Raw genomic sequence first — 21,064 nt, 5'->3', positions numbered from 1 at the left:
ACTTTCCAGAGCCTGGCCTGACTGAGTTGAGGATTTTCACGTTTAGGAGTGCTGACACCAATTTTACTGTGCGCCGGAAGTCTTCAGAATTAGAGAACTCTAAATAATACGTAAAGTCCCTTACTCTAGACCTAGTGAAACAGGAACTTTGTTTATCCGTATTGTTGAAAATCCTTCGAGTGATTCTGCTGATCCACCCGGTTTTGGAATCGCTGGTTTAAGTAATAAGAGATTCTATTAATACTTCGTGAGAGAAGGGCATGTGGTTCCTGTCTCCGTCCTCAGTCCACTGCATGCTGGCTTCCACGGCCACCTCATCCGCGCAGTCACTCTTGGGCGGGTTACCCATGACCTCTGACCTGGGCGCTGCAGTGGGCACTTCCCTTTCCTGTCTCACCGCTGTGGCAGCATCAGTGCTGGCCGTCCCTCCTCAGTGCGCTTTGCCTTCCTGTCTCCCACGGCATCCGTCTTCCCTGGTTTTCCTCGCACATACATCCTCTCCTTGGTCTCCTTCATACCCTCTTCTTCCTCAGCCTGCTTTTAAAATAATGATTGCATCCAGAATTCTGTGCTTTGACCTCATCTGTTCTTTTCACTTTTTCATACTGTCTAATACTGCAACCATCATCCACATGTGACTTCTACTCCTTTGAGATGTGGGGAGTCTGAACTGAGATGTGCTGTTAAGTGTAAAACATACGTTGGATTTCAAAGCCATCGGAACAAAATCTTGTAAAATTTCTCATTAATGAATTAAAAATTTATTACACTTGCAATAATGCTTTAGATATATTAGGTTAAATGAAGTATATTATAATTAATTGGACTTGTTTCCTTTTACTTTTTTTTAGTGTGGCTAGTAAAACTTTAGTAATTTTTATCCTGTTCATATTATATTTCTATTGGGTAGGAGTGTTTGATACGTTCTTCCTAGGGAATGTCTCAAACGTATTGTGGCTTTAACTACCATGTAAGGTGTTTTGCTGCTCAAATTTGTATCTTCTGCCCAGTTCTTTTTCCCTTAATTTTTGGGTTTGCATGTTCAAGTCTTGATTGGATATTTTCTAAGCTCTTTAAACTGAACAAACAAAAAATCAGTTCATCAAACTTACTTCTCTTTCCTTTCATCCTATCTCAATTGAACTATTAACCCAAACCCAGAAACTTACACTTCTACCCAGACAGTTACTAAGTCTGATTGGTTCTGTTAGTTACAACTCCTGTGACCATTCGTTCCATCTTTTCCTTCCTACTGCTGTTGACTTAGTTTTGCCCCTGATTTTTCTCATGAATAATTGCAGTGATTTCCTACTTGGTTCCCTGCCTCTAATCTGAAATCTTACTATTCTTACTCTTGTCTCATCTACAGAGTGATACCAGTAGTAATTTTAATTTGTATTCAATACAACTGACCTTGACACTTAAAAAAAAATCCTTCAGTTATTTCCTATCATAATTAGGGAAACAAACAAACAACCTAACCTCATTAGATGTGGTACCAGGCCTTCATGATTTATCTTAAGTTGCTATCCAGCCTCATTTCTTATCATACCCTCACATTCATTCTTTGCTTCAGTCATCAAAACTACTTGCAAATTCTTCTCCAAGTTTATAAATGGATTTTAAAGGAGTCATAGGCTTCTCTGAAAATTCGATGAAGGTTGTTGAACCTTTCCTAGAAAACATACAGAATTTTTGCCTATATTTTAAGAAGGATCTTGGAACACCTGAAACTGGGGCAAGAACTATACTTTATATCCTTTTGTTTCCCAGGTATTTCTTCTCCTTTGTATGAGTTTTCTTCTGGGTCATGTGGAAGCCTTGATCTCTATTCTGTTAACAATTACTGTGTAACAAATCACCTTGAAACTCGGGGACTTAAAACAAGAGCAGTTATTTTCTTAACTCTCTGAGTTTCCATGTGATGGTCAGGAGCTGGGACAGGGCTCAGGTGGGTGGTTCTGGCTTGGTATTTCTCAAGCAGTTGCAGCCAAAGCAGGAACAGTGGGGGCTGGAGCAATCTGGGGCTCCCAGGCATCGCTCCATGTAGTCTCAGGGCTTCTGCATGTGGTCTCTGAAAGAGTTAGTTTGGGCTTCCTCACAGCGTGTGGCCACAGAGCAGTCATGCTGGGTACGTGGGGGCTCAGGGCTCTACTAACACACGTGTTTCAGTGAACAAGGCAAAGTCGCCATTGGATACGTTTTGTAACGTAGTTATGAAAGTCATGCTCTAACCCTTCTGCATTTTACTGGTGACAGGCATGTCACAAGCCCACCCAGATTCAAGGAGAAAGGAATTAGACACCACCTCTTGATGGCAGGAGAGACAAGGTACTCAAAGGGCATGTGGGATGGGAGGTACTGCAGCCAGCTTTGGAAAATATAATCTGTCACAATCTCTCAACATGCTGCAGTACTGTGTAAAGAGAATTTGGGATTTGGACAAAGTCTTTCCACTTTGTGGAGAAATCTGTTAGTAACAGTGGACTTTTTGTAGCTTTAATTGATCTTTTCTTGGCTCTGTCTGTGGTAAAAAATGGTTATGGATTAAGCTTACATGATCTCAATATAAATATTCTGTGTTACTAGTGTCAGAAACTAATTATCAAAGAAAAGACCAGAATGAAAGGAACAGGACAGCTATTTCTTGATACATGAGATGGCAATTTTGAGTGGGTAAAAAGGATGTTTTCACCATTTATTCCACACTTCTAAAAACATGTATCTTAGTGACTTGAGAATCCATTTGGATAAAACTAATGCATTGCCATACACAGCGAAAAGATTAATGTTCTCCTACATGTTGATGGGTTGTTACCATGTTCCAGGATTGTCTTAATTGGCCACTGCTTCCATCTAATTTTTGTCATAATTAAATAAGGCTAAAATAACGTTTTAAAAACCATATTATCTCCTGATTTTATTTGGCTTATTATAGAAGCTCTGGGCATGTGGTCCCTACAGGTACATAGAGTGTTTCTATCAGGTTTATCTTGGAGGTTTCAGGAAGAATTATATTGGATAACGTGTAACACTGGTGTAGAAAGATTTTTCTTTTGAAAGTAATTGCATTCCAAGTCCATAGGGTAGTTGTTTGAGACATTATTTATTGATGAGAAATGAAAATTAAACCAAATAGGCCAAAATTAAATGACAGTCCTCAAGAGTTCATCTGTTTCGTTACTTCTGCGTATGGCTTAACTTAGCTAAATCCTACAAGATGCAGACAACTCTTGACTAAGGTCAAGAGTAGTGGTCTGGAGCTGCCTTCTGGAATATATAAATGAGTTCAGAGGAGGCCTCTTACACAGAGAAATGATTATATGTGGATCTTAGTGGATGTGAACATTGTTTTGTCTCAGGAATTAGAGACATTGACATTTAGTTTAGATTTATTTTTGTTTCTCTCTGATCCATTAGCCCTGTAAGTTGTAGCACAGAGACTATCACTAGGAAACCTTTTCTTGAAGAACAACGTGGAAAGAAATAAAACAACTTTCTGTATTTTTTCTTAGGCCACCCCTTAAAATACCACAACTCCCCAACCATCCGTTCCATTTTCTCCCAGTCTAGCCCGATTTAAAATCAAGAGGACAGCCAGGCTAGATGAGAGTTGGGGCATCTCCCTGTGGGAGCTAACTCAGGATGATTTACATGGTATTTAATCACTGGACAAGAAAATAGTATGTTTGGTGTGTTAAGGGATCTCCGAAAGTTTGTAGTTTTACCCACTTCTTGATTTAGTGGGCTCCCAATGAATGGATACTATCATTTATTTTCTGAAAAGCATTTTGGTTTACATTTTTCAGAGTGGTAAAAGCATGCTTCTCTGTAGATGCATTAGATTGCTTGCTATTCACTTGAATTGTATAGAACAAGCCATCTCGTATCAGGACTGATCATTTCTTAATTGTAGCTGTAGAAATGACAAGTCAACTCACACATTTACAATTTTTGCTTCCTGTGGTTGTCTGAAAAGGAGAGATGATGAATTAGAATAATACATGGAGGCAAGATGGTAGTGAAAAGAACAGAAGCTTTGGGGTCAGAATTCCTGCGTCCCAGTTCCAGTTGCATCATGTGCTCTCTGTGACTTCGGTAAGTTAATTTATCATGTAAATCTTTCTTTCATAATCTGTAAAATAGGGATAATAACGGTACTTACAGAATTTTTTTTGTTGAGAGTTAAATGTAACAACGTATGTTGAAGCACTTTGAAGAGCATGAAATTGTACGCGACATTCTGGCAGGAGACCCGTTTCGTTGTGTCTTGTTGAGGATTTCTGTATGTGTGTGTTCACATTCCTAAGATATTGGTCCGTAGTTTTATTTTCCTTTGATGTTTTTGTGTGGTTTGACTTCAGTTTTTAGTGGCCTCATAGAATGACTTGAAAAGTGTTTCCTCTTTATCCAGGTTTTGTAAGTTTTTGTAAAGAGCTAGAATTCAAGAGTGAAGCTAAAAAAAGGTCTTTTTTTGTTATCATTGGAAGCTTTGTGTTTCCTAAATCAGTTACGAATTCAGTTTCTGTAATTGTCATGTATCTATTCTGTTTTTCTATTTATTCATCAGCCAGTTTCAGTATTTTATGTCTTTTTAGGAATTTATCCATTTCACCCTGGTCATGTGTTAGTGAACAGCTTTTCATCGTGTTCCCATATGATCGTTTTTATTTCTGCAAGATTGTTAGTGATGTTCCTTCTTTGATTCCTGATGTTAGTAATTTGAATCTTCTCTTTTTTTTCTTGGACAGTTAAGCTAAAAGCTTACCGGTTTTATTAATCTTTTTCAAAGAGCCACCTTTTTGTTTTGTCGATTTTCTCTATTGGACTCCTATATTGTGTTATTTTTTGCTTTAATATGTGTTATTCTTTCCTTTTACTGGCTTTGGGTTTAGTTTACTCTTCTCCATGTCTTAAGGTAGAAGGCTAGGTAATTGATTCAGGATCTTTTTTCTTTTTTAATATAGGTACTTACAGTTCTCAGTTTCCCTCAAATACTGCTTTAACTATATCCATACATATTGATGTGTTGTGCCTTTATTTTCATTCACCTTAAAGTATTTTCTAATTTCTGATATGACTTTCTCTGTTACTCATTGTTATTTTGGGAGAATGTTGTTTACTGACCACATACTTTTGAATTTCCCAGATATGCCTCTGTTACTGATTCTAAATTTCATTCCATTGTGATCTGAGAACATATTTTGTATAAATTCATTCATTTAAAATTTATTTTAGCTTGTTTTATGGTCTAGAATATGGTCAGTCCTAGAGAATGTTCTATGTGCACTTGAGAATGTGCACTTTGTGTTCATTAAGTATACTTGGTTTATAGTGTTGTTTAAATTTTTAATTTGTTTTTCAGTCTTCTATCTAGTGGTTCTATTCACTATTCGTATTTCAGTATTGACGTCCCTACTATTATTCCTAAGGGGTTTATTTCTCCTTTCAAGTCTGTCACTTTTAGTGGCTCTATTATTGTGTCCATGTATGCTTATAATTATTATATCTTCCTGAGGCACTGACCCTTTTTTCATGATAAAACTCTCTTTTTCCCAACTTTGTTGTTTGTTTGTTTTAAATCTTTTTTGTCTCTTATTCGTATAGCCATTCCGGCGTTCTCATGGTTGCTGTTTGCAGGATGCCTCTTTTCCCATGCTTTCATTTTCAGCCTGTCTGTGTCTTTGAATCTGAAGTGCGTTAAAAAGCCTCTTTTAATTAGTATTTCATTAAAATTATTTGGCACAAAAGGTCATGTAGTGACAATGTTGTCTCTAAAGATGGATGACAATGTTTGTTTAATATTTGTACATCTCACAATATTATGCATTATGTAATGATGTTTTTTGAATATTAGGTATAGTCTCCACTTCTCAGGAAATTTACAATATAATCTAAAGGATTTATTATCTTATTTATTCCTATTGGTCTGAGAATTATAGCAGATAAGAGGATTACATTTCTATTACAGTAAGACAGCAGATGTCTTAAACAAATTTGAACTTGACTCTCACTTTTAATACATAAAATAATCTTAAATCCAAATGACAGAATTAATTTTAAACTTATGGGTTCAAGCCACTACATTTATGCCAATAAAAATAGAAGCCTCCCAGAAGTTTCCAATTTTTATGTCAATATGTTCTTTGAAATTGTGTTGAAAAGCAGGGAAATAAGTTTACTCACTATATAGTCTCACTTATTGATTTTAACATATTTAGCTGTCTTGTAAGATGATTAACATAGTTTATGTATGAGCTTCAGAAAAGGAAAAATTAGCTTCTGAAAATGACTGAACAGCAGCTGGAGTTAATGAATAAGTAAGTGAATGAATGAATGTATCAACCAGATGAAACGTGAAATGTAGGTTTTTTAGGTATTACGTGCAATGAAAGACTTAGCAGAATTCAAGGTAATGAAAAATAGAAACTGTCTATTCTAATATCTTTACATGTGGTGAAGGATTGGATTGTCAAATCAGACCTACATGAATTGGAGACGTTAATCAGTTCAAGCTTTACTTGTAATTTTAAGGATACAAGCAATCAAAAGACCCGGGAGAAGCAGAAAGGGCTTCTGGACATTGAGAGAGGCCCCCAGAGCTTTTCTTCTCACAGTGACAAAGTTCTCAATCCCACAGCAGTAGATACAATCGCAAAGGAAGTTCACGGGTTACCTCTTGTAACTCAGAAGTGATGGACTGTGACATGTTTCCATTTTACACCCAGGTAGTTGCATAGCTCATGCCTTGTGCCCCATAAATCTGTAGATTCTAGGTTTGTTTACCATCGTCATTCTAAACCAGGAGTATCCTGCTAAAAGCCTTTATAGATAAATATTCTTTTTTTTTTGTTTTTCAAAAAAGCAAATACCATTAGTATATTTGCCAGTTTTTAGCACACTTATAAGGAAATTAGACCAGGTCTTCTGTCTTCTTCTTTCCTGGGAGAGCCTCTTACCCAACAGGGGAAAAAAAACAAAACAAAACAAAAAACTTCTTTGACTCTTTCCTCTCTAACAGATTAACTCATTTAAATTCAAATTCAATTATTAACTTTTTTGGTATGAATAAGGTTAAATATATTAAGGAACTTCAGACATGTTTTTAAAAATCTTTTATTTCATGTAGTTTGGCTTAGTTTGGTTGGTGGGAGTGGGTTGAGAAATATGATCAATATGCAGTTAATCTAAATATGTTCTCACCACCAACAGGTATCTGTAAGAGCAGCTTGTTGTATTTCATGTGTATGCATGTGTGTGCACATGAGATGCAGTTCTTTCTTCTACTTGACGTTAGCATATTTGAGAAATCATCAGATGGTTTTAATTTGCAATTCCTCTTGTTTTTCTCATCCCACCCCTCGGATCAGGATGGAGATCCAGTTCTTCCAGGAGTGGCCATGACAGATCTTGCCACTGGCCTTTATGCATGTGGAGCCATTATGGCTGGATTGATACACAGATCTAAAACTGGAAGAGGACTGTTCCTTGATTGTAACCTACTGTCATCCCAGGTACCAACCCAAGTGACAGTTTAGATAGTGGGGTAAAAACATGTATCTGTGTTATGCTTTTTCATGTCAAATCCCACAGTCACATGTGCAGAAACAAAACCAAAACAGCAAGACCCACCCCAACCCCAGCCGACAGCAGTAAAAGCTGTTCTGTTTTGGGTTCTTGGTGTTGTCAAATTAAAATTATTAAAACCACAAAAATTTTGTTATAATGCAGACATTGCAGTTGAACCAAAAATTTTAAAGACTGTCTTTTATTTGAGTAGGTCTGTTACAGTTTTTCAGACAGAGTACAGTTGTTTCTATTTGATTGTCATGTGAACTCTGTGACTTCTTTTTACGCAAGCTTATTCATCTTTTTTCATGCTGTGGACCCTTCGGGTAGTCTGGTGAAGTCTGTGAATCTTTCCTCACAATTAAGTTTTTAAATGCATAGGATGAGATACTTAGGATCACAAAGGTAGCCAATTACATTGAAATATACTCATTTCGGTGTAAAAACCAACTTTGTGTCATAATAACATACATGATTTTTTTGCTAATACATTAAACCAGATCTATTCATGGATCCAACATCTTTCAATTCTGAGGTAGTGTTGGGCATAAATGATATTTTTAAATATCTGCAATATGATACTATGATATGATACGAAAATCCTTAGTTACTGCTAATACTCTTGTGGTTTGTTGCCTACATTCATAATTAAAGAAAATGCTAAATTTTAGTTACAGTGTGATGAAAATAAAGATAGAATGTTTTTCCTTTCAAGTTAATTACTCCCCCAGATTCTTTCCATGAACTCCAAATTCAGAGCCCTTGGTTTAGATAGCTGTCAGTTACGTTGAGCTAAATGCTGAGTGGGAAGAATAAAAGGGTTAACTGACTCTCAGATTGACGTTTTGCCTCCTTTTAACTGGATCAGATCTAGATGCTGCACCGTATGTGGAAGTTAATTCTGAATAGATAATTTTTCAGGGATAGGAAAAAAAGAAAACATCTATTTTATGCAAGGAGACATTTTACTATGGGCAAAATTGCTTTATAGACAGAGACGTCAATTGGGAATTTCAGATGTAAATGGCATACATGGGAAAATAGTAAACTTGGAACTCTGCTGTGGAGATTTTTTCTTTTAGCCAAATTAAGGTGGTGTATAGAGGTAAAAAACATTAGTATGATTGAATGTGAAACAGTATATTATATGTGAGTTTTTAATATTAGCTTTGAGTCTTGGTCCGAAGTTTAATGGTTATATAGCAGTGTAAAAGAACTCTCTCCAAATGAATGATCCAGCTCCTTCACAGAGAAACACAGATGTTAGTTATGGGGAGAAGCTGGAAGTCTTTTCTTCCCTCCCCTAATGTTACAGGTGTAAGGAAGCTGAGGTAGGTTAAGTGGGTAAAGGTTGCACACCCAGTAAACATGGAAGCCGCGAAGGTTTCATGGGGGTATGGCCTGTGCAGCCATACCAGGCCTTAGGCTTAATTTAAATGCTCTGCTGTCACTGTCTTGAAATTCTGAATAATCTTTGAATGAGAAGCCCTACGTTTTTTCATTTTGCACCAGTGCTCACAAATTATGTAGCTGGTCCCACATTTGGGACTTAGGCCTCCTAATCTCTGCCTGGACAGCTCTTCTTACAGTATGTCAATGACTAATGAATTAGCTTGGAAAAATTCTCTTGTGGAGTATTACAGAGTTTAATTCTCTTGTAGCGCTTAACACAGTGGTTCACAGTCTGGGGGTGTGTGGTTCCATGGGGGTGGGAGTGGAGGTGGGCGGAGTCACTGGGCTGTTTCAAAGCGAGCGCACAGTAAATGCAAGCTCATGCCCACGTCCGCACACCCAGACATTTCAGCCGCTTTGGGAGTGTGTCTGTATTTGTTGTGCATGTTGCTTCTTGAGGCTGTGAGTCCCGTGTGTGTAGGAATAAGGTTTGTTCTTGCTGACAGTGATCCCCGCCAAGCCCAGCCCAGTATCTGTCAAACAGCAGGTCTGCTGATCTTTGGAGGTCCATCAGAGAGCCACCGTTACCAGTCGGTGTGCCTCGTAACTCTTACATCTGCTGGGAAAACTGGGAAAAGGTGGTAATCCCTGGACTTAGGATAAGTACTTGATAAACAACTAAGATGAAATGATTTGCTTTCTGCAAGTGTGGTAGCAGTGAATTAGCCTATTGTGCTGAAGCTAATCCAGTCATAGGTTGCTAAAATTATTAGTATATTTAAGACTCATTAGTTACCTTTTTTGGGGGGATGGAGGTAATTAGGTTTATTTATTTAATGGAGGTCCTGGGGATTGAACCCAGGACCTTGTGCATGCTAAGTGCGCACTCTACCCCTGAGCTATACCCCCTGTATTAGTTCCCTCTTTATAAGTGACATATTGTATTAGTTTCAGGTAAATATAATGATTCAGTATTTGTAGATACTGTGAAATGGTCACCACAGTAAGTCTAGTTGGCATCCATCACCATGCGTAGTGACAGAAGTTTTTTTTCTTTTGAAAACGATCATGGCATTTAACCTGACAGACAAGTGTTTTTGTTGAAAATGAGAATTTTGAGGAAGATAGCATTTGGAGTCACGAGATGACTGGGTGTTATGTTTCCGCTCCAGGCACCTGAGCGCTTGCTGTGACCCGGCTCTGTGCTGGCTGGGCTTGCAGTTGGAGGCCATGCGTCTGTTCCCGGTTTACTACTGGAGGCAACCAAGGTGTGTGAGCAAGTTGGAGGTGAGTAGAGCACGTGGCCCTCGATCACGTGGGCTCCATCAGTGGTGGGAAGAGTGTTGGGGGCTGGGAGCCTAGGAGCTGGCAGACACCAGTCACAGAGGAAACACTCCTCAGTCCTGAGCGGGGCGGACGGCCTGGGAGGACGGTCCATGCTGGGGGAGGGACATGAGCAGATTGCTTTGGGGAGAGTGAGCGTAGTGCCCTAAATGCAATTGATGGTAGTTTTGCTTAAATAATCCCGCTGTGGAGGTGCGTTTCTCTAAAGCCTGATTGCCACTGCACTTGACAATTTGCCTGATCCCAAAGATACTTATTTTTACTTTTTCCACCTGAATTTTTATCTTTTCTGTATTTAACATAGCAAACCCATTAATAAATAGCATTATTTTGCCACTTCTTTGCAAGTAAAATTCTTTCTGGGGTTTCCACTTCGTAGTTTAATAATCATTTGCTTACTTTATGTATTTGCTGCCCTGAAATATTGATCCTCTTCACTTACTTATTCAACACAGATTCATTGAGTGCATACTGACTGCGAGGCACAGTGTGTAGTTATGCCGTTAACTTCTGATCAGCCAGCTCGGGCAGCCCCTGTCTGTGTGAATGTTGCAGGTGGACGGCATGCTGCGGCTTTAACCGTCGATGGGAAAGTGTCTTCTTGGGGTGCAGGTGATGATGGCAAACTCGGACACTTCAGCAGAATGTAAGAAACTTCATTACGTGCTAATAAGAAACTTACTGATAAAAAGAGTGAAGGCATTTTGAAAGTTATTTTGTAGAAAATTGAATGGAAGTCATTTATGAAAATGAAAGTGAAAAATATATTTTTAATAATCTCTGTGAATGTGATTTGGCCTCACAGGTTCTGTTTTAAGGTTTGCTAGTTCAGCTGATCTGTAGCCGTTGTCTTGATTAAATGTGGATCCGTGTAAATGTCCTTATTTTTCTTCTTTCCAAAAGGCTGAATGGATGGTAGGGAAGATTATTCGATCTTCTCTAGGAACTGTGACAAGCCCTGGCTGATAGAGGCCCTGAAAACCAAGCACATTCTGTCCCTGTAGATCAGCTGGCCTTTTTAGAGTTTGATGTAAATGGAATTATACAGTGTGTACTCTTTCCTTAATCTCACTTTTTTCAGTCACCATAATTATTTTGAGACTCATCGACGTTGCATCAAAAGTTCATTCTTTTCAATTGTTGGATAGTATTTTACTTATGGGTGCGCTGCAGCCTGTTCCTCCATCTGCCAGTTGACGGACTCTTGGGTTGTTTCCAGTCTGGGGGGCTGTACCAACAAAATTGCTGGGAACGTTTGTGCACAGGTCTCACAGGGACCTGCACTTGTGCTCCTCTAGGGCAAGGGCCCAGGAGAGGAATGATTGGATCACATGGTAGGTGCATGTTTACCTTCTTAAGAGACGTACAAACTGCTTTGCAAAGGGCTTGTTCCAAAGCTCCTCCGTATTTCTGTCTGTACGTGGTCTGGCCAGTCTTTAATTGTAGCCTTCCTTATAGATGTGTAGTGGTATCTCATTGTGGTTTTACTTTGCATTTCCCTAATGACTTAGGAAGCTGAGCATCTTGTTTATTTAGCATCCAGATATGTTTTCTGTTAAAGTGTCTGTTCATATCTTTTGCCTGTATTTAAACCTAGGTTGTTTGTTTTTTTATTATTGAGTTTTGAACATTCTTTATGTATCCTGGGTACCAGTCTTTCATCAGATGCGTGATTTGCATATATTTTCTCCCAGTGTGGCTTGTCTTTCATTCTGTTGGGTGAATTTTAAAGGCCAGAAAATGTCTATTTTGATAAAGTCAGTTGATCCATTTTTACCTTTTATGGATCGTACTTTGGGTGTTGTGTCTAAACAACCTTTGCCTAACTCAAGATCATAAAAATTTTTCCCCTGTGTTTTCCTATGAAAGTTCTATAGTTTTTGATATTTAGGCATATGCTTGAACTTGAGTTAAATTTCATATATGGTGTGAGGTATGGGTTGAATTTTATTTATTTATCTATGGTGTAAAGGTATTCAGTTGTTTCAGTTGTATTTGTTGACAAAAACTATTGCTTCTCTATTGAAAGAATTTGCACTTTTGTCAAAAATGAGTTTTCGTGTATATGTGGATGTATTTCTGGATTCTCAGTTCTGTTTCATTGATTTACTTTTATGTTTTGATGCCATTACCCCAGGGTCTTGATTACTGCAGCTTTATAAAAGACTGAATTCGGGTTTTGCTGATTCTTTCGCTTTGTTCTTTTTAAAACATGTTTTGGGTATTCTAGGCCCTTAGCATTTTCCGTGTAACTTTTAGAATCAGCTTGTCAATTTTTATAAAGTAGCCTACTTGGGATTTTGATTGCATTGAATGTGTATCAGTTTGAAATAGCTTCACAGTATTGACTCTTGCAACCCATGAATGTAGTACTTCTCCCCATTTGTTGAAATCTTTCCTATTTCTCAGCAGTGTTTTGCAGTGTCAGTGTACAGATCTTGCATATCTTTTGTTTTATTTATTCCTAAATATTTCACATTATTTATCCTGTTACAAATGGTTTTTTAAAAATTTGTTTTATTCTTTGCTGTTATCTAGAAATATTCAAGTTGCTCCTTGCTAGTGTGTAGAAATAGAACTGCTGTTTTTACGGACATTTGGATTACTTCTAGTTTTTGGCTGTTACCAATAAAACCTGCTATGGATATTCGTGTACAGCATTTTGAGTCAGTCTTCCGTATTTTGAATAAGCCACTCTTGGTTTTGTTGCTTTTTTGTTTCTTTGGTTTTTCTCTGTTGTTTGTCTGTTTTCAGTTTATTGGTTTATAGTCTCACCTTTATCCTTGCTTTATGTTTATTTTCTATTCTTTTTCTAGTTTTTTTGACGTGAGAGTTTAGATAATTGATTTGAGACCTTTTTTCTAACGTAAACTTCCAGTACTATGAATTTCCCTCTCACCACTGCTTTAGCTACATGTCTCCAATTTTGGTATGTTATAGTTTCTTTTTCATTCAGTTTTATGTATTTTAAAAATTTCTTTTCAGACTTTAATTTTGACTCATGGGTTATTCTTTTGTACCTTGTATTTGGTTTGCTAAAAAAAAAGAGAGTAAGAACTTTTACCTCTGTTCATGATAAATATTTGCAATTTTCTGTTAATATTCTCTGGCTGGCCTCATAGAATAAAGTGGTAAATGTTCCAACTTCAGTTTTCCTTTTTAACTTGTGTAGAATTGGCGTTATTTCAATAGAATTCACCAGTGAAGCCATCTGGGCCTAGAGTTTTTGTCGTGTGGTTTCTTTATTATTTTTTAACCACAAATTTAGTTCCTTTAAATAGCTTCAGGGTTATCTTGTTTCTTTTTCTAGTAAGGTTTCTGTCTTTGATGGAAGTTGAAGTTATTGGTATCAGGTTGGCCTCAATGTTTGCTTATTTTCCTCTTAACATTTGCAGACTGTAGTGATGTCAGCGCTCATTCCTTATGTGGGTAATTGTGTCTTCTCTTTCCAGTTTGTCTAGAGGTTGATCAATTTTACTAAATTTTTTTCAGAAAACAAGCTTATGGTTTCCTTGATTTTCTCCATTGCTTTTCTGTTTTCTATCTCGCTGAACTCTGCTCTCATCTGTATTAAGTCTTTGTTTCTAAAAGCTTCGGTCATTGGCTTAGGCTCTTCCTGCTTTTCTAAGGAGACATTTTTCTTTTCTAGATTAATTGACTGCTCTTATCATGACCAGTTACCCTCTTTATCCCTTTGCTTTGAAATTTTTGCTTTAAAATCAAATTTGTCTGATACTAGTACAGATAATACGATACAATAACATTTCTTTTGATCAATGCTGTATAGCATTTAAACCATGATATTCCATATACCATGACAAGCCCTGGTACATCTTTTCCATTCTTTTACTTTTAACCTATTTATCTCTTTACGTTAAAAGAAGCTTCCTTGTAGGCAACGTATAGTTGGATTTTGGTTTTTAATCTTTTTCTCTTGACAGTCTCTTATTGGGGTATTTATTCCACTTACATTTAATATGATTATTGATGTATTTGTTTTCTATCAGTATCTTGCTATTTGTTTTCTGTTAGTTCTAAGTGTTCATTGTTCTCTTCTCTTTTTCTTCCTTTGAATTAATTGTTCATTATGACTTTGTTTTCTTTGAGCTCTGACTTCAATTATTTTAGTGATTGCTTTAGGATGTAAATCATGCACAAGTAACTTATCATAGTCTAGCTTCGGATGATACTACATTGTTTCACATACAGTAAGTGAATCATACACTAGTGCATTTCTATTTCTTCCCTTCCCGCCTTTGTGCTATTATATATTTCTGTGTCTGTTGTAAACTTGATAGTATTTTTTAATTAATTTTTTTACACACTAGGTTATCTCTGTAAATAAAGTAAATAAAAAGAATGTCTCTGCATTTGCTCATGTGGTTACCTTTTCCAGTGCTCTTCATTCCCCTGTGGAGACCCAGGCTTCCATCTGGCGTCATTTTTGCTCTCCCTGAAGGACTTCCTTCATTATGTCTCTTAGCTCAGATCTGGGGTTCATCCTTTCAGCTTTTTATGTCTGAACTAGTCATTGTTTTGCTCTGTGTTCACAGTGTATTTTAGCTGAGTATGAAATTTGGGGTTGACATTATTTTCATTGAGAATTTGCTGTCGTTATCTTTGCTCTTCTGTACCTAACATGTCTTTTATCTCAGACTACTTTTAGGATTTTCTCTTGATTTTCCTGGTTTTTATCTTCATGGTTGGTGTACTTAGAGTTCATTATGTTTCTTGGATCTTTGGTTTATAATTCTCATCAAATTGCAAAATTTTTCATTGTTTCTTCAAAAAAATTTTTCTGTACCTCTCTCTCTCCTCTCTTTTGGGAGGTCTAGTTTTCATGTATGTTAGGTCTCTTGAAGTTATCCCACAGATAACTGACGCTTTGTTCATTTTTTAACTTTTTTTCTGTATTTCACTTTGGATAGTTTCTATGCTGTATCTCCAAATAAACTAGTCTTTTCTTCATTTTCTAATACGCTGTTAAGGTTACCAAACTGTTTTGGTCTCAGACATTGTAGCTTCCTCTCTAGAATTTTTTATAAAGAGCTAAACCTTGGTCACCTCTTAACTCTTTGTTTTTATTGAAGTATAGTTAAATTTGTTATTATTTTTCAAATTTATTTTTATTTTTATTGTTTTCAATGGAGGTACTGGGAATTGAACCTGGGACCTCTCATGCATGTTAAGCACGTGCTCTACCGCTAAGTTATACCCATCCCCCCCATCCTCCCCTAGAAATTTGATTTGAGTGTTCTTCTATCTTCCATGTCTCTGGTTCTCTTCTTGAACATATGTAATACCGATATAATAAGTATTTTAATTTGCCTGCTGGTTATAAGATACGTGTCAGTTCTGAATTGTTCAGACCTATTGATTTTTCTTATTTCTGAATCACAGATATTTTCCTGCCTTTCTGCCCACCTGGTAACTTTAATTAGGTGGTGTACATTGTAAATTTTACTCTGAATGTTTCTGGAGCTTTTTGTATGTCTATAACTTTCTTGAGCATAGATATAATTAAGTTACTCTGAAATAGTGTAATCCCTTTGGATCTTGGTTTAGATTTGTTAAGTGGGTTCAGTCCTGAAGTTAGTGTGGGGTTAGTTGTTCTACTCAGTGCCTGGTGAACGGTGAGGTCTTCCCACCTGGCTGATGGGAGCAGGCACCGTACCGGGCCCTCTGTGCCCTCCCAGCCGGTGCGCCCCAGCACAGTCCTTTCCTGCAGTTGGTTCTCTGGCTTGGGGCAGTGCCCTCTCATGTAGGCGCCCATCAGCTTCTGCTGCATCCTCAGCTGGGTGACGGGGCACCTGCACGTCTCTGGGGGGCTCTCTGGGCAGTTCTTTCCTCTTGCATCCAGTATGAGCTTTGGCCACGCTGGACTCCCTGGCTCTGAGCTCTACCTCCTGTGCCCAGGGAGACCACTGGGTCCGCCTGGTTCCTTCCCTCTGCTGAAGTCTGGGAACCCTGAGGGCATTGAGCTGGAACACGTATCCACTAAGACTGTATATTGTAAAGTCTTGTCTTCTTGCTATTGCTTTAGATTACTTTTTGTCTTGCATTTCAATGACAGGCAAACACACAAATAGTTTATTGTGGTAGTGTTTTCACAGCTTATGTCTGTACAGCTGAATTGCTGTAAGTGCTTTCTGCAGAAGGATTTACATCTTTTTGCAGTTACTGTGAACCTCTGCTGAAAGTGGCTTCTTTGGAGAAGTATATTTTTTAACTCTGAAAGATAAAAATGAACCTGATACTTAATCTGTGAAATAGGAAAATGCATACTGCAATGTGTTCTACACATTACAGGAGGTCAAATTATAGAAATAGAGCAAACTGTAATCTTAAGAATTGAACCCAAGCTTTATTTTTCTTTTTCAGGTGTGCCTTCAGGTGCTGATTCTTCTGCTGCCGGTAGTAAAATCAATGGTGCAAATAATTCTAAACCAAATCGCCCTTCTCTTGCCATGATCCTCCTGTCATTAGATGGGGATCTGGCCAGACAGCAGCCTTGTCTCATGTACTGACGGCCCTGCAAGTCACGTGTGCCAGGTAGGCTTGTTTGCTGAGTTTTGAAATCCCACAATTATGTAAGCACAGGGTTTTGTAATGTTTTGATTGATCAAATGTCTAGGAGAATGTTAGGTTCATGTCTCTAAATATTGTGAGTTTTAGGTCAGATACCGTTTCGTGAATGATGGTATCTTTGTGCTTTCTTAAATGAAGTTGAAATGCGAATTAGAAAATCAAGTTAAAGAACATTTTCATTATTCTTTATGGCCAAAACCCTCTAAACTGATTTGGGGGGTTGAGAGGAAGAGTTAGATGGTACTGATGCACAGTAAGGTTTTAGGCCCTTGTTCTCCCCTTTAGTCTTGATAAGGCAGAGCACCCCATCTGTCCTTGTATCCTGGCTACGGGTCTGATCACAGAAAGAAATACTCACACAGGAACTTGACTCAGTCGTTGAGAGCGCGCTAGTCCTGGCTGCCTCGCGTGAGGCGCCTTTGGTCTTTGGCTTTCAGTAAACACAAAATTACCCCCAACCTCCACCAACCCAGGGAGATTTCTCGGGGACAGTCAGAGGCTTTTTCTGCTTGGATTTTTATGTTGGCAGTTTTTCTCCTGTCTTCACTGTGGTGAGTCAATAAATACAATCAGGACTGAATACTTTAGCTTTTAGCCAGGGGATACGTAGTAGTAACATCCATTTTTTCTCTAAAACTCCTTTATACTTACCCTATATAAGTGAGTGCTCTGGTGAGTGCTTGTCCTGCCCCGACCCTGCTGCCCCGTGGTGGTGACGGGCAGCTCCCCCAGGCCTGGCTCTCTCTCCTGACAGAGACGCTGTGGTCGGGGCCCTGATGCCCGCCAGCATGGTTGCCCCAGTGTAGTGTCCCTCGTTCTCTTCCTCGGCACCCCCTTCCTACATGTCTGCCATGGCCAGTCCCATGAATGCAGAGGTATGTGTGTTGGCTGTTGATACTGAAGACAGGCTGGATCCCAATCCACGGCAAGAAAAGAGAGGGGAGGTAAAAGCTCACGGGAGAGCGGTGACGCAGCCTTAGATCAGGAAGGAGGAGGCAGCTGCTTCACGTCACTCTCTCCCTTAATGCAGAGTGTTTGTGCTGCTGCTGAGTTTTGGCTTGAATGAGAAAATACTCCATTTTAACAGGAGGCTTTTTTAGTGCTTCAGTGGAAATAGGTTTTTCTTTTTAAAAGTTGCTAAATGCAAGTCCACAGTCCTTTTTTAAAAAACTTTTTTTGAGGGGATTAGGTAATTAGGTTAATTTGTTTATTTTTAGAGGAATTACTGGGGATTGAAGCCAGGACCTGGTGCCTGCTAAGCATGCGCTCTGCCAGTTGAGCTATATCCTCCTCTCTAGTCCACGGTCCTTTATCTGCAGCTCTGAAACCTGAAAGCTTTGAAAGCTAAAGGTTTTTGTAACTTACTTTGGAGGAAGAGATGTGAGCTCATTTCAGTCGTCTTCATGTGACCTGTTGTGAATATTAATAGGTTTTCCTGGAGTATGCATGTGCTTGGCTTTGCAGGGCTGCCCCAGACCCTGCTGGAGGTGGTGACTGGTGGTGTAAATGCCTCGCTACATCTATAAAATCTGGAATACTCCAGCTGGCCCACAGGGCTTTATTTAATAAGGCTTTTGGAGGTGGGTGGCAAGTGTGCCATGTTGCTGAGTCTCTCCTCTTCTGTTTTTGTACTAGAGTGTCTCTTCTGAGGATGCTGTGACCCCCTCCACAGTGACCCCGTCCGCTTCCTCAGCTTCTCGGCTGTTTATCCCGGTGACGGATGACCCAGGAGCTGCCAGCATCATTGCAGAAACCATCACCAAAACCAAAGAGGTCAAGGGGATTTCTTCTTTACCACTTTATTTTGAAATAATCTTAGATGTACACACAGCTTGCAGAAGTAGGATGTAGAAATAGAGCACATTGCCCTCCTGTGTGCCGTCCACCTACGTTCTCTAACTCTACTCAGGTTTTGCTCATGGTCCCAGTAGTGTCCTTTATCAGTAGGACCCAGCCCAGGGTTGAATGTGGTCTCTTTGGTGTTCAGTATGGAACACTTTTTCAGTCCTTCCTTTTTGTCAGAAACCCCACAGGAATGATGCAGAGTGCTTTCCAGCGCATCCTAGTGAGATGTGCGATGTGCTGCCTCACTGGGGGTGTGAGGTCTTACCACTAGGTCAGGAGTGTTTGCCAGGTTTCTCCACTGGAAATTAGGAGAATGGTAATATAAGTGTTCATGGGGAAACACTTTGAGCCTGTGCAGATATCTTGTCCCTCACCGTATTTTCACCTACCAGTTTGTAGTATCTGTGATGATTCTAGCCGAGTGCATCATTGCTGTGGTAGTTGTCCTGTGGTCGTTTTTCAGCGTTCATCGTTCTTTGTGGACTGTGATTCTTCTGTAAGGGAGGACTTTCCCTTCTTGTTTCCTCTGTCTGCACTGGTGTAGATTCATGGGATCCTATTTTACTCAAATAATGACATACGTCACTCTCATCATTTGACACTCAAAATTGTCCCAGACTTGGCCATAGGGAGCCCTTTTCGGCTTATTTGTCCATCTGACGTCTCCCCATAACTCTCTGAGCATTTCCTTCCTTTCTGGCACGTTAGTGTGTTCCAGTCTCATCTTTCACCTGCCCTGGCCCTGCCCCGGAATCAACCATTTCCCCAGGGAGCCCTGGTTCCTACTGGTGGATTGTTAGGATTTAGAAACAAGATCTGGGAGCTTGGTAAGCTGATTACCCCTGGGTGTCCTGAGTTTAGGCCCTCTCAGCAAACGGACATGCACACACACTCACTTACCCAGGATTTCTCCCTTGGTATCTTATCTGTATAATGAAAACCATGAGTGGTTCAAACCGGTACTTTCAATTTCAGTCCAACACCACAGGGTTTATCCTTGCTGTCTCCCTTTCTGTATTTTAGGTGTATAGTACTTCTGTATGTTGCTGGATTGCTTTGCTGTGTTGCTGAGTTTTGTGCCTGTATTCATAAGGTGTACTGAGCTGTAGTCTTCTTATGATGTCTTTGCCTGGTTTGGGTACCTAATTAACACTGGCCTCCTAGAATGAGTTAGGCAGTGTTCCTTCCTCTTCTGTTTTTTAAAAGAGTTTGTGAGTGCTTGTTGCTGACACTTTTTAAAATATTTGGTAGAATTTTGTTTATTCTTTTAACATGTTCCCATTATTCTTTTATTTCCTTGTTTCCTGGCACAACACAAAATTCTAGGCTCAACAATACATTTTATGCTCCAGCTCAGAAATTAGGTGTTCCTCCAAGAAGCCTTGGTTCTTTGCAGTGGGGAGGGTGTTTAGTAGCCAAGGTCTGGGCCTTCGTGTGCTCATTGCTGTTGGGAGGTTGCTGGTCACAATTCTTCGTGTGCACAGATGTACTCACGTAATTAAGTTAGTGGATCATATTAATGATTGCTTTGTTATGTATCTACATGTATTGGAAACCACTGGTTCCTAGCAGTACAGTCAATACCAGTAAGTGCACAGGATTCATTCTGGCGTTCCACCCCTCTGTATGTATAACTTTTCTCTGAAAATGAGAAGCCTGGCCCCTTACAGATGGTTCCATAGCTTCCCCTTAGGTAGCCTGCCTCCCATTTTGGCCGCCTCTCCTCTCCCACATGGGCACCTCCTTCCCCTGCACAGCTTATGGTGCTCAGAACCAGTTTGCCCTCTGCAGGGATGACCTCTCACCCTGCTTGACCTGTGACCTCCCCCACTCTACCCCCCAGGCCAGCTGGCCCAGAGCAGAGACACCTTCCACCTAGCTTGGCTCTGTCACACCAGCCACCCTCCCAGCGGGTGCCCTCCCAAGCCTGCTCAGGTGCTTCCTGTGCCAGGCCCCCTCTCCCTGCCCACACTGTCTCCCCGCCGGCACATCCAGCTTGGGAACAGACACATTATTTTCAATTACATTTGGAACTCTTGATTTACTGTGGTGTTACTGCTGACAGAAATCTGTCCTATGGGAATTATTCATAACCACCTGTGGTAATAATTGCTATTTATAAATTAGGTGTCTGAACTGAACTTCTGATACTTGGCAGTCTTCTACGATGAGGGTTTAATGCAGAAGTTACTCTGAATTATGGGAAATTTTTGCTTTTAGGGAGAAGAGGGATGGTGTCGTTTACTTCCTACCAATTTATGAGACATAGGCATTATCCAGAGTATTCCCCTAAATTCCTCCCATTTAAGTTTTGGTTTGATTCATA

General features: G+C 39.3%; 2 protein-coding genes across 6 annotated transcripts in view; both read left to right on the top strand.

Moving 5' to 3' along the window:
* Positions 1–7,387, top strand: part of LOC140687921 (phosphatidylinositol 3,4,5-trisphosphate-dependent Rac exchanger 1 protein-like) — a 105,521-nt gene extending 98,134 nt beyond the window's left edge. Inside the window, exons 8-10 of the mRNA XM_072945857.1 lie at positions 2,260–2,331; positions 3,980–4,098; positions 7,371–7,387. Coding sequence (XP_072801958.1) covers positions 2,260–2,315 — 56 coding nt within the window. The 3' untranslated portion in view covers positions 2,316–2,331; positions 3,980–4,098; positions 7,371–7,387. The remainder of the gene's footprint in view (positions 1–2,259; positions 2,332–3,979; positions 4,099–7,370) is intronic.
* A 55-nt stretch (positions 7,388–7,442) lies between these two features.
* The window catches only part of LOC116278878 (coiled-coil domain-containing protein 144A-like), a 93,730-nt gene continuing 80,108 nt past the window's right edge, over positions 7,443–21,064 (top strand). For all 5 annotated transcript variants that reach the window (XM_072945856.1, XM_072945853.1, XM_072945854.1 and 2 more), the window contains exons 1-5: positions 7,443–7,514; positions 10,134–10,248; positions 10,761–10,951; positions 16,687–16,857; positions 18,529–18,666. The gene's annotated coding sequence lies outside the window, so the exon portion shown is untranslated. The remainder of the gene's footprint in view (positions 7,515–10,133; positions 10,249–10,760; positions 10,952–16,686; positions 16,858–18,528; positions 18,667–21,064) is intronic.

The sequence above is a fragment of the Vicugna pacos genome, chromosome 21 (genome assembly GCF_048564905.1).
Source record: "Vicugna pacos chromosome 21, VicPac4, whole genome shotgun sequence".
NCBI classification, from domain to species: Eukaryota; Metazoa; Chordata; class Mammalia; order Artiodactyla; family Camelidae; genus Vicugna; species Vicugna pacos.
Note: the sequence above shows the minus strand (reverse complement) of the source record. Positions and strands in the feature narration are given on the sequence as shown.